The sequence below is a fragment of the Suillus discolor genome (assembly GCF_016758755.1).
Source record: "Suillus discolor strain FC423 chromosome Unknown F5147scaffold_5, whole genome shotgun sequence".
Classification (NCBI taxonomy): Eukaryota; Fungi; Basidiomycota; class Agaricomycetes; order Boletales; family Suillaceae; genus Suillus; species Suillus discolor.
In genome coordinates, this window is record NW_024541252.1 from 1222296 (window position 1) to 1234596 (window position 12301).

A 12301-nucleotide genomic window follows, 5' to 3' on the forward strand; every position below is an offset into this window, starting at 1 on the left:
TCTGCGGAACAAGTGAACCCTGCGGACTGCTGCGGATGGCTTCTTATGCTGGCAGCCAGCTCAGTCCTTACTAATGCACAATGACCAATTTCTATTGCCTAATGCTTATCGGAGTCACATGTTCAGTTTTTGTTGATTCTCCGCCTCGGCTCCGGCGAGTCATGGATGAGTGATCATACGGATAACGGAACCAAAATCTTCTCATGAAATTGACGCTAGTCTGACGTTCTTATATTTCTGTGTTGGGCGCGTACCCGTGTCTCGTGCTTCACCTGTCCGAATTTTCCATTTCCTTTTACCAACCAGTAATTGAAAGTCGGAATTTGTGCTATTCTCGAAGGTGTGGAACATTATGCCTCCATACCAGTTGCTTTTAGCAGAAGCACTCGTCGGGGCGGCAGCAATTAGTGGCCTCGCGCTCTTTTTTGCGCACTCTCAACAGCGGAAGATACGCTTGCCGACTACCCAAGATGCTAGTTTGGTTGACGATGTGAACCAGGATGATCCTTTTAATGTGACCAAACCGGAAGATTTTATCGACGGAGAACCAATCGACGAAGATGCGTTCTGGTTCAAAGTGAGCATTATAATGGTTATAGGTCGCGTATGACGAAAGGTCTTACCTTAGTTCAGATGCGCAACAGGAAATTACTGCTTGTATTGCTTTCAGCCGCCATTCTTGTGCTTGAGGGCGTTTCCCTGGGTTGGTCGGCCTACCCAGATGGTCAGAAAGTGCTTGCAGAACACATATTCCGGACCACGTTTGGACTCTACGTTGGCCTTCTAGTTCTTCGTTCCGTTGGCCAATCCACCACGGATCGCCATTCCGAGTCGGTGATACATATCACTACCTTGACCTTCTTCTCCTCGGTCCTTCACTTTGGCGTGGCAATCCTTCCTTCATCTGATTCTATCTCGTCACACAATCTACAAGCTTCTCCTCCTTTACTCGCTTTCTGGTATAGCATGACCGCATTGTATACCTTGACTTTTGCGATAATTGCGACAACACCCTGTGGACCACCGTTACACTTTCTTCCTTCACTTATCTACTCTAAAAAAACTATCGACGACACGACCAATAAATCATACGACAACGTCTGCGGCCTTCCGGGCACCTCTGTCATCGATTATCTCTTTTTCCGTTACGTGACACGCGTCGTTCAGCTTGGAACTTCCGTTTCTGTCGAAATTGGCGACTTGCCAATCCTTCCGGCTAAGATGCGAGCGACCTATCAGTTCTTCAGGATGCGTACAAATCTTCGTGCAAATCCTCTTAAGCCAGGATGGGACCTCGCTTGGCGCCTCATAAGTGTCAACAAGCTTGCATTTACTGCAGAGATAATGCTGGCCGTTGCAGCTGCTCCAATGTGGTTCGGGTCCCCGTTCTTCGTTCGCAAGCTCATCGCATACCTGGAAGATGATCCTGACCGCCTCAATAAGGGATGGGGATGGGTATACGCTTTGGGGCAGTTTGCATCCCTTATTATCGTCACGCAACGTAAGTTTTTTCAGCGCAACACCCTCTAATTTGATGTTGATGTGCTGCAGTCAACTCCCAAATGTGGTACTTCGCAACTTCCGTTATCCAAATGCGTTTGCGGACGCAACTCAATACCATCCTTTTCGCAAAAACACTAGTTCGGAAGGATGTCGTGTCTTCTAGTACCTCCGCGTCCAATGAGAAAGATGATACAAAATCGACAACTACGAACGGAGAAAACAAAGAGAAGGGCGAGGAAGAGAACGAATTTTCGAGCAAATCCCAGGTCATGACTTTGATGACAACTGATGTTGATCGGGTCGCCGAGTTTTCTTATCACCTTTTCGCCATTGCAGGTGAGATTGTTTGATCATGTCAGTGTTTCTAGTTCTGATTTCTTCCAGATTCTCCGGTCGAAATTGTTGTAGGGACGATGTTGCTCTACAGCATGCTTGGCGTCTCGTGCTTTATTGGTCTTGCGGTCATTTGTCTCTTTCTGCCATTGAATCACCTGGCAGGAAAAGTAGTGATCAGTACACAGGACAACTTGATGAAAGCCAGGGACGAACGGGTCTCACTCATGAACGAGGTAATTACCTTGTGAAACACCTCTTGACTTAACTTTAACGACACCTCTGACAGATACTGGGTGGCATACGCATGCTGAAGGTAATGATCCCTTGCATATAATTTCCTGAAATCCTCCCTCATCGATTTGCAGTTCATGGCATGGGAACGCAGCTTCGAAAAGCGCGTGATGAAGGTTCGCGAGAGAGAACTGAAATACCAAAAGTTGAACTACAAGATCGAGGTACGTGATTTTCCTTCTCGTATCATCCGACTCCTAATGTGTCCACCCTTCAGGTCGTGTTCGCTGCTCTCTGGTATGTTTTCATGCAGGTTTCCTCTGCCTTATCTAACGGAAAGCTTAGGGAAGCATCTCCTCTCATTGTCACCCTGGTTTCTTTCTGGCATTTCGCAGTCTGGCGTCAACAGGCATTGACTCCCTCTATCGCCTTCACATCTGTAAGCCTTTCCTTATCAGTCCACTTGATGTTTACAAATTGAACACATTTGCTTAGATGATGGGTAGGCATGTATGATCTGCATGGTGCTTGAGCTAACAAATCTGGCGTAGTTTTCAACGAAATGCGTTTTGCGATGAACGCACTCCCAGAAACTTTCATTAATCTGCTTCAGGTCCATGTTTCACTCATGCGGATCGGGAAGTACCTCCAACTAACCGAGGTAGCACCTGTACCTCCGCTCTCGGCTGCACCAGCCATTAACACTATCGCCGTTCAATCTGCTACCATCACATGGCCTCATGATCGTTCTGCGGATTCGTCGGCAGCTTCCACGCCCCGGCATAAATTTATGCTCGTTGATCTTGCTTTGAAATTCCCTGAAGGACAACTTTCACTCGTTTGTGGTAAGCTGGGCAGCGGAAAGACCCTGTTGTTATTGGGTATGTCTTTTAGAGCGAGTTTTAGAATACTGCTCAATGTCACGGCAATGCAGCTTTACTCGGCGAGGCGGACCTCCTCACCGGCCAGGTCATTTGTCCGCGTTCACCACCAGACGCGCTTGCTTCCTTCGCCGATCAGAAGGTCACACAGGAAGAGTGGATAGTGCCCGGCGTTTGCGCTTACGTACCACAGGTGAGCGGCAGTGGTGGTGGGGTATGTCATAAATTGAAGAACTTGATACTTCAAGGCTGCCTGGCTGCGAAATGCTTCTATTCAAGGTGAGCCACGGATGTTCAACCATTTCAAGTACGCTTATCGCGATTTCCAGACAATATCCTGTTCGGTCTGCCACTTGACGAAGAGCGATATCATACGACATTAGAGGTCAGCCATACTTCATGGGCAATAAAAGCTCGACTAACTGTATCTTTAGATCTGTGCACTCATCAGCGATCTCAAGATCCTTGAGGACGGAGATCAATCCGAAATCGGCGAGCGTGGTGTATGTTGCGTTTTGCCACTTAAGGTCATGTATACTGATCGAAGTTGCGTTGGCAGGTAAACTTGTCAGGCGGACAAAAAGCTCGAGGTTGGTGAACTGAAATTTAACTTGCCATACATATTGAATTTCCCTCAAGTTTCCTTGGCTCGTGCTGTTTACTCCCGAGCATCCGTACTGTTACTCGACGACGTTCTGTCTGCTGGTGCGTCCGTTTTAAGCGCTTTGCTTCTAAATGCCAACCTTTGAGTGCAGTTGATGCTCACACCGCTCACCACATCTACTCCAAGTGCATTAAAGGAGACCTGATGCATGGGCGAACGGTGATCCTTGTGTCACACCATGTCCAACTTTGCTTGAGCGGTGCTGCATATGTCGTCGCTCTTGATAACGGCCAACTTCTATTCGCTGGTGAACGTGAAGCCTTTGAAGCATCTCCTGTGAAAGGGACATTGGTGCAGACCATGGGTGGCGCTGGCAAGAAGCAGGGCGCGGCAAGTACTTCGAAGAATCCATCGGTGCCTGCAAGCCATTCTCCCGTTTCCACGCTCGTGCAAGATGATGTGGAACCTGACCCAATATCTGAGACGAGCTCTACCGTGATCGATGAGCCGCAAGTAAATCTGGAGCGGAAAGCACCCAGGAAAGTTGTGGAAGACGAGAAACGCGCTGTGGGGCGCGTTAGTCGTGATGTCTGGAAACTTTATGTGAAGTCGTGCGGTGCCTACGGGTACTGGGCATGGTTCTTGTCCATTCTCGTGCTGGGTTCTCTGTGTCCTGTTGCAGAGAACTGGTGGCTTAAGTATGTTCATAATGTTAGCAGTATCCTGTTGCATGATTGACATTGGCATCCGTAGGACATGGTCGGGATCAAGCACAGAAGAGGCCGACGCTAAGGGACCGGTGTATTACATTATCATTTATGCTGCAGTAAGCACAGCTCTACAGTATTATCCCTCACCATGACTCATGTCCTTGCAGGTCACTCTCACAGGTTTGAATCAGTTGGCTTGTGCCATACGGTGCTAATTATCTTTCAGGTGTTTTGATTTCGACTTACAGATACTTCGTATTGTGTATGCAAACTATACCCGTTCTCATGAACCCCTACTGAACCATTTCTCGTTCAGATAACGGCTCCATCCATGCATCTACCGTTTTATACCAACGTAGGTCGAGGTTAAGATGTTACTTTTGACTACTTACTTACATTACTCATGATAGAACTTCTGGAGACCGTGCTGTTTGCGCAAATTCGTTTCCATGATACTGTGTCGCGGGGGAGACTCCTGAATCGATTCGGGAAAGACTTCGAAGGTCCGTTTTCTAAGCCGATGTTTTCTTCGCCTATACAATAACACGTAACAATATAGGCGTTGACAGTCGACTCGCGGATCACTTTGGTCGAAGTCTCATCTTTGCATTTTCTTTCTTCGTCACGGTTGTGTCTGTTACTTTTGCAGGCGGAGTTCCATTCCTCATTGCTATCATTATCTTGGGCTTCATTTACTATGATGGTTTGCACCTTTTTTCTCGATCGATCACTCAGCACTGACTGTTGAGCTTGTGTTTAGTTTCAAAGGTACTTTTTTGTTACGTTCTTGCTTGAGGAAATGCTTAAGTGCCTAGGACTACGGACAAGCTGCTAGAGATATGCGGCGCCTGGGTAAGTGTTCTTCATATTCAAGAGCGGCCGATTGACTTTAGTTACCTTAAGACTCCGTGGCACGGTCTCCCCTTTATTCGATCTATGGTGAAACCATTGCCGGAGCGCCCATCCTCCGAGCTTTCGGTGCTTCGTCAAAGTTCATGCGAGACATGCTTCGCTATGTCGATACGGTGAGTCAAACAGAATTCGCTTTCACTTAATCTGATCGATGCCTGCTAGAATATAAACCCGAACTATTGGCAATGGGCTGGTACGTTGAGCGGTCGTTTGATTGTCGAGAGTGATTGACATTGGCTGATGTGTTTAGTCAATCGCTGGCTCTCCGCCCGGTTTGACCTTCTGTCCGCTGTGACCGTTGGTGTAACAGGTTGTATTACCGTTGCCACTCCGACCATCTCAGCTGCGCTCGCTGGATTCGCTCTTTCATTTGCTGGAGGCATGACGTTCACAGTATGTGCCTGCTTGTCATGGACTATGGAACGATATACTGATACTGCCTGCAGTTGTTATTCCTAGTAGGTGAACTGGTGTCTGTCTATATTTCTTATTAATCTCGAACTCAGGTGCGACGGTTCGTCGGCCTTGAACAATCTATGGCTAGTACCTTAGCATACTGTGTGATGTGTGGTGTTATTGATGGACCTCTAACAGGTCGCCCTGGAGCGTATCAAGGAGTATTCAGAGCTTCAGCGCGAGCCTCCTGAATACATCGAGCCGCGTCCGCCAGCTTCGTGGCCAGATCGAGGTACCATCAAGTGTGAAAATTTGATCATCCGTTATGCGGTAAGCCAGTTTCAGTGGGAACCTCTCATCAGCTCATAACCTTTCCCATAGCCCGAGTTGCCCGATGTTCTTCACAACTTGAACTTCGAGGTCCACCCTGGGGAGAAGGTACTAGATATTCGGAGACTCCTTTGTCAGCAACTGAGTTTTGTTCTTAGGTTGGCATCCTGGGGCGCACGGGTTCTGGAAAGAGCACCCTTGCACTCTCGTTCTTCCGCTTCGTGGAGGCAACAGAGGGTTGCATCATCATCGACGGTCTGGACATCTCCAAAATGGGACTTTCGGACCTTCGTAGCAAGCTTACTATCATTCCTCGTGCGTGTCCTGCCAAGTGAGGATTATCATACTTACAACAAACAGAGGACCCTACCATCCTTAGCGGTACTTTGCGATCCACGCTGGATGTATTCGACGAGTACGGGGACGCGGAAATTGTCGGTTTACGTTTACATTGGTTGACCGCAACGGTATACTGACTGTTCTTTAGTTCGAGGCTCTTCGACGTGTTCATTTGATTCCGTCTGATGCCGATGATGTTGTCGAAATTGACGGTGTCGCGGTCAATGTTAATGTTTTCCGAAACCTAGAGTCGTCAGTATCGGAAGGAGGGGAAAACTTCTCTACGGGGTTAGCGCTTTGTCAACGCCACTGAATAACCTTGCTCACGAATTTTCTAGCGAGAAACAACTTCTATGCATGGCTCGAGCAATCCTGAAACGCTCGAAAGTTTTGGTCATGGACGAGGTGCGTTTTCTTGTCCTTCACCTACGTTTCACTCCTCAAGGCTAGGTTACAGGCAACAGCAAGGTGATATCGATCGTATGATAGAAGCGGATATTTCAACTGACATAACTTCAGCGTTGACTACGCGACTGACGAGCTCATTGGAAAGACGATCAGAGAGTTCGTTTTGCGACATTAATAACACTCATGAGAAATTGACCACGCCCAACAGAGAATTTGCAAACAGCACCATTCTCACCATCGCGCACCGACTGCGCACTGTTATCGATTATGATAGGGTATGAAAAATCCACCTTACATGGTTTGTGCATTACTAATGGACTACTAGGTGATGCTCCTTGACCAGGGCAAAATCGTAGAGTTTGACCGGTAAGTCATCGCGAAATATATGGTGCAGAAAGTTAACTAAGACCTTCAGTCCTGCTGTGCTGCTTTCTGACCCCTCGTCGCAATTCTACGGGTTGTGCGAGGCGACGGGCGAGAATGAATTTGCAATGTTGAAGAATCTGGCTGGGGTGTGATTACAAAAATGAATCACTGGGCGTTTACCATACCATGGAAATATCAGAACATGACATCTTGAACGTTACACATTAGAGTGTACTTTTTACATGTTTTGAACGGGTGCATCTAGAGGATTTGTGACAGCAGGGCACCCAGGCTTATGGTGCTGGATCTATGGCGGTCCAAACGCAACTTAATTAAATCACGTGCACGCACAATTTTCACGCAAGCAGAATCGCGCGCACGCAACACAAAAAAATCGCACGCACGCCGCACGCTGTATAATTAAGAAACTCGAAGTATTAGATACAGTAGCATGACGGAGAACGACATCGGAAAGACGGATCCTGCTGCGGTGGCCGCGGGAATTAGTGATGTTCCGGCCTGGCTTCAAGCCCCGGGCCAGCCAAAGCCGGGCTAGATTGAGCCAGGCCAAGCCCAGGCCCAGGTGACGGCCTGACAAGGGCTTTGGCCTAGGCTTCAATTCTGCAAAGCCTGAGCCGCTGGCCCAAGCTGCGGCTTAGAATTATGTAAGTACTGCGCAGGAACCTGATTGTCGACTCTATTTTTGTCATTTTCTTGCTTCTCTTTGGTTCTTGCTTCCTAGTCCATCATACTGTAGGGTATGTCAGAATGACACGGTGAGTCGCCATTGTCGTCTTCTTTCAAAGCTTCCGCTAATACTCACCCCGGTGATGGAAAAACAGACATCACCCGCCATATCAGACTATCGAGGCCGCTCTACCAGCTGGCATGACCACACTCGCACAAGACTACCTATCTATCATGTCATCATCCATCTCCAGCGAGCGTGCATTTTCACAAGGCGGCATCACTGTCACTAAACGGCAGAACAGGCTCAAAGGAGATGTTGTCGAAGCTCTTCAAATTGTTGAGTGTTCAATACGACATGACCTTCTCTTTCGAGAGCCTGGACCGTCATCCCTCATGGAGTTAGAGGAGCTTGATGATGCTGAATTGGAAGCTGGGAGTGACTCGAAGACTGCAGGTGATGATGGTGATGACGAGGATAGTTGGGATATCATGCTTGATGATGCGGAAGACGATGCTGATGATGAAGCTGATGATGAGGTGTCTGACTTTGAGACAGACTAGGTCTGGTCCATGTTGCTTGTTCCGTAGTTCTATTGCACTACAATATATAATGTCGCACTGATAGCAAAAGAGCCGTGGCTTCGTTTGGCTCAAGCTGTGGCTTTTGGCCGGCTTTGGCTCATGGCCTTGGCTTGAAATATGGTGAGCCCGAGCCCCCTCAGGCCAAGCCAAAGCCAGGCCGAAACATCACTAGCGGGAATACTTTCATACAATTTTGACGGGCCATACGACTTTGGAAATTTTGACGATGACATTCAAGTTGTCAAGCCATCCATATTGACGGATTCCTCAGCAATGAATGCTGCATCATTGACGGCCAATTCTCGCAAGGAACTGGGTTCTGGACATCCACAGGGTAGCAGGGCACATGCTAAGACTCAAGCATCCTCATCCCGCCCAACATTCAATATGCTTCTCAAGCCCAAGAATATGCCTATACTTCCCATATTTCCTTCTTAGTAAAGAGGCCAAACGGGACATATATGTCCCCTTTAGTAAGCTAAAATCTTGTTCGCACTGAGCACCAGCGGTTGATACCAGCCAAAAACCATGACTTTACCGCTCAGGCTATTTACTATTCTTGCACGCTATGTTTGTTTATCATTTGTTGGTGCTAATCAACATTCCTGCGCTCCTGTTTCACCTGCCCTCACTGTCCATGACAGCGAGCTCAACAGCTCCTTTGGTAGCCATCACTTCTACATATTTTTGTGCATTTCTCACTGCATACCCTGTAGCCCATCACAGTGCTCTGTCTACCCTCTGGTCCATCCTATCCGGCGTCGTTATTTGAACACCCTCTGTGACACTTAGACTCTGTTATTTCCTGTATGTTATCCTCGTTCTTCCTGTCAGTTGTCTTCCTAATGTAATTCTTTAGTGCCAGGAGCCCATTAATCATCAGTATCATCCCTTTGATCACTCTGTGTATTAGCACTTGTTTGGGTTGGTGAACTGGCAGCGCCCGTACTTCCCTTCTAGTCGTCACCGCCACCTCCAACCACATCTCATGGTCAGGTCCTCGTGGAATTCATTGGGTGGTATATCCCGTCAGTGCATCGTGCAAGTTGGTGGTAGTAAGGCCAAGACCCTGCAAGCAGGCAGCATTTGGCAGCGTGAAGACCAAGCAAAGTCATTTTGTGCAGAACTACTCAAAAGTATGTTACATTATTTCTTTCATTTGACTCAGCTGATCGTCACATAGAGTTGCCTCTGCACGAGCGAGAGCGACTTCTAGCTTCCGAGTCTCTTGCTACATCTCAAGCACCCTCACATGTCAATACGGACACTTCTATATTTATTCAGAGCTCGAGCAGGTCACCGATGCGCATATCAAGTATGTTACTGTGCGCTGTGATGCTTGGACCCGCACTGGGCAGCAAATAGGCCATTTTGATACTTGTCTCAAGGAGCATAGAACACTATGAGTTTCTTGTCCTCGCACATTCATTATCCTGCAAATAATCTTGTCCGAAACTAAACCCGCTTTTCCCATGCCTTGCGCATCCGCTTATCCGCACTTTCCCATGCATCGGCCGCATCAGATGTGCATTCCTGCGCTTCGGATACCTCGGAAACGCATTAGGAAGGTCCCTCGTTTATCCATAGTCCATCCAAACCCCATTGGTATGTGAATTTCCTTACCTCAAGGCTTGTAAAATGTGTTGCAGCCTTATTACATGTCCTTACATATTTACTATATTTCCTATCCCTTCCCTCTCTGAGTGAGAGTTTAGACAGTAAAAGTTGACTACTTCTTAGTATTACTTACTACACTTCCCTCGTACTGGATACCTCTCCCATTAGGTTTACCTTCGAAGTAGTCCCTTGTAGTGCGCGCTTTTTAGCCCCTATTAGGTTCCTTATACCTCTCTATACCTAGACTTTCCTTACCTCGCAATATACCTTTGCCCTCACTCTCTCTGAACCTCATTCCTTAAACTCTCTATACCTTGTCCGCACTTTCCTGCACTTTCCGCACCTTCGGCCGCACGTTCCCGCGCTTCGGATAGCCTCAGATACATTCCCACACCTCGCGCATACCTTGTCCGCTATTTTCCCGTGCTTAGTGCACTCTTGGGTCGCACATATCCATCATCGTTCTAGTAGCAATTCCCTTTAGGGTCGAACATGTCTGTTTAGACATAGCAGCTAGGCATTAGCTTGACCCAACCTTTTCTTGCCACCCAGCAAGGTTGTTGTTTCCACAGCGCTCATATACTTTCTTCATTAAATTCTATTCCCAGACCCATTGATACATGCAACCACAGCCTATATATCGCCCAACAACTTGCTACATGGAACAATTAATATCACGTACTTATGGCCAACAATCTGGACCCTTGTTGTCTACCAACGGACACATAATTCAAGTCCCTTTTTTCTTACTCTTCCTCTGCCGCTCAGAATCTATCCTAGCATCCTCAAGCGCTGCTTGTTTCTCTGTCAATTTTCTCACACATTTTGTGCGTGGCTGTGGTGCCGCGGCATCTGGCAGCCTTTTGTTGCAGTGGAGAGGGAGCTGTTCAGTTGTTGAGGGTGCGCTATCATTGTAGGCAGTATTTTGAGTATCTATTTGATGTTACATAAATAAAGCTATATGAATGAATAATGCTTTGACATACCTCTACTGAGTGTGAGAAGACTTGGGTCTACCAGATCATTGGTGATTGAGCTAATAGGTAATGATAACTGAGACTCTGACTGTGATACATCTGGTAAGGCATCAAATGAATTGTGTGTGTCAATCAAAAAATCTGGTGCCGAGGAAGCACCGGAGGCTGAACTAGAATCACCGAAATCACCTAATGCAGATGACAAAGGTGTAGGCTGAGAGGGTGGTGATGAGATAAGGGTAGTAGGTGGTGGTGGAAGGCGGGGCTCTGCGGATGACAAAGGTGCAGGCTGAGGTGGTGGTGATGAGATAAGGGTACTAGGAGGTGGTGGTGGAAGGCGGGGGCTCGGTTTCAGGTGTGAGAACTGCCCCATCTGCAATTTTTTGTCTGCATTCTTCTACTTCATCTGCTGTAATCTCAACAAAGCGGCAGGTATTGTTAGCAATGGCAGCAACAACATTCTCAAGTGCCTCAATCCCACCCTTCAGATCAGACGGATTGGCCCATTGGGGGTGGTTCCAACCTACAAGTTTGATGTGATATTTGTGGACAATTGCAACTTCATAGCGAGTGAACTCTACAGTTGCTGATGCATCCTTGGTAACATCACCTAGCACACTCATTAAAATTGGGAGAGATCACAAAGGGCTAGAGAAAACTTACAAAGTGACGCTCGCAAACCGGCATGAATATTTTGCTTTGCTTCTATGACACGATTATTATGGTTGGTCGCTGCAGCTGTATGGAAGAAACATTAAATAAGTAATGTTAGACAAAAAAAAATGAACAAGTAAAGATCCCCTTTGAAAGCATTGCACTTTCGAAGTCAGTGGCAGTATGTGCAGCATCACACCGCAGGTAGATGCGCATGAAGTGCTCACAGGCAGCACTGGTAAAGAATGCCTTCGGTGTCATCTGAAAGTCAGATGTGCTGCAAACCATAAACACAAAGGCCTCTATGCCAGCACATTGTGAAAGTGCCTCAAGCTAGGAGTATGTTAAACAAGTAAGTACTAGAGGGAAAATAAAAACATACCTCATCCCTGACAGCCTGAAAGCTTTTCGCACACTCAGTTGACTTAGTGCAAGCAGTAATATTAGGTGGATGTTTGGCAGCATGGCTTTTGAATTCATCAAACTCTGTGACAAGAGCCTTCTTTTCATCTTCCGTAAGCTCGTCGTATTCGGCCTTGTCCTTGATGATGTCTGACATCTTTGTACACCCAACCTATGTACTATTGCCTGCAAATAATTCATCAGCAGTGTCCACAAAATTACAAACTGTACTTACCAGTGTTGGACCTGATACCCTTGAAGTGAACCCAGGTGGACCACGCACTCATTTTCCCTCGCTTTCCACGTTAAAGTTTTGAGCCCAAGCAAAACCGCTCCAGGTAATGGCGTTGAGGCTTTTTGAAA

At 47.2% G+C, this 12301-nt stretch overlaps 3 protein-coding genes across 3 annotated transcripts; 2 read left to right on the forward strand and 1 right to left on the reverse strand.

Annotated features, from left to right (window-relative positions):
* The first annotated feature begins 191 nt into the window (after positions 1 to 191).
* Positions 192 to 7383, forward strand: F5147DRAFT_605013 (multidrug resistance-associated ABC transporter). The gene is made up of 41 exons (XM_041432314.1): positions 192 to 577; positions 634 to 1501; positions 1552 to 1839; positions 1888 to 2072; positions 2126 to 2152; positions 2205 to 2294; positions 2348 to 2367; positions 2416 to 2509; positions 2566 to 2572; positions 2622 to 2951; positions 3005 to 3144; positions 3200 to 3230; positions 3281 to 3336; positions 3386 to 3454; positions 3511 to 3541; positions 3591 to 3656; positions 3707 to 4253; positions 4309 to 4381; positions 4433 to 4445; positions 4492 to 4527; positions 4582 to 4620; positions 4676 to 4768; positions 4825 to 4968; positions 5026 to 5033; positions 5081 to 5117; positions 5169 to 5290; positions 5340 to 5370; positions 5428 to 5570; positions 5624 to 5635; positions 5684 to 5737; positions 5772 to 5903; positions 5955 to 6011; positions 6062 to 6218; positions 6264 to 6337; positions 6391 to 6530; positions 6581 to 6647; positions 6700 to 6710; positions 6762 to 6806; positions 6859 to 6925; positions 6976 to 7016; positions 7066 to 7383. Exons 1-41 carry the CDS (start codon positions 353 to 355, stop codon positions 7166 to 7168), a joined length of 4773 nt encoding a protein of 1590 aa, XP_041298262.1. The 5' UTR covers positions 192 to 352; the 3' UTR covers positions 7169 to 7383.
* Positions 7384 to 9276: 1893 nt separating this feature from the next.
* F5147DRAFT_768749 (uncharacterized protein) lies at positions 9277 to 9653 on the forward strand (the record flags this gene model as incomplete). The annotated part of the gene is made up of 2 exons (XM_041440996.1): positions 9277 to 9424; positions 9472 to 9653. 2 exons carry the CDS (start codon positions 9277 to 9279, stop codon positions 9651 to 9653), a joined length of 330 nt encoding a protein of 109 aa, XP_041298263.1.
* A 982-nt stretch (positions 9654 to 10635) lies between these two features.
* F5147DRAFT_768750 (uncharacterized protein) lies at positions 10636 to 12095 on the reverse strand (the record flags this gene model as incomplete). The annotated part of the gene is made up of 6 exons (XM_041440997.1): positions 10636 to 10838; positions 10892 to 11255; positions 11284 to 11492; positions 11546 to 11620; positions 11701 to 11869; positions 11919 to 12095. The coding sequence occupies 6 exons, from the start codon at positions 12093 to 12095 to the stop codon at positions 10636 to 10638; spliced, it is 1197 nt and encodes a 398-aa protein (XP_041298264.1).
* Positions 12096 to 12301: the final 206 nt, after the last annotated feature.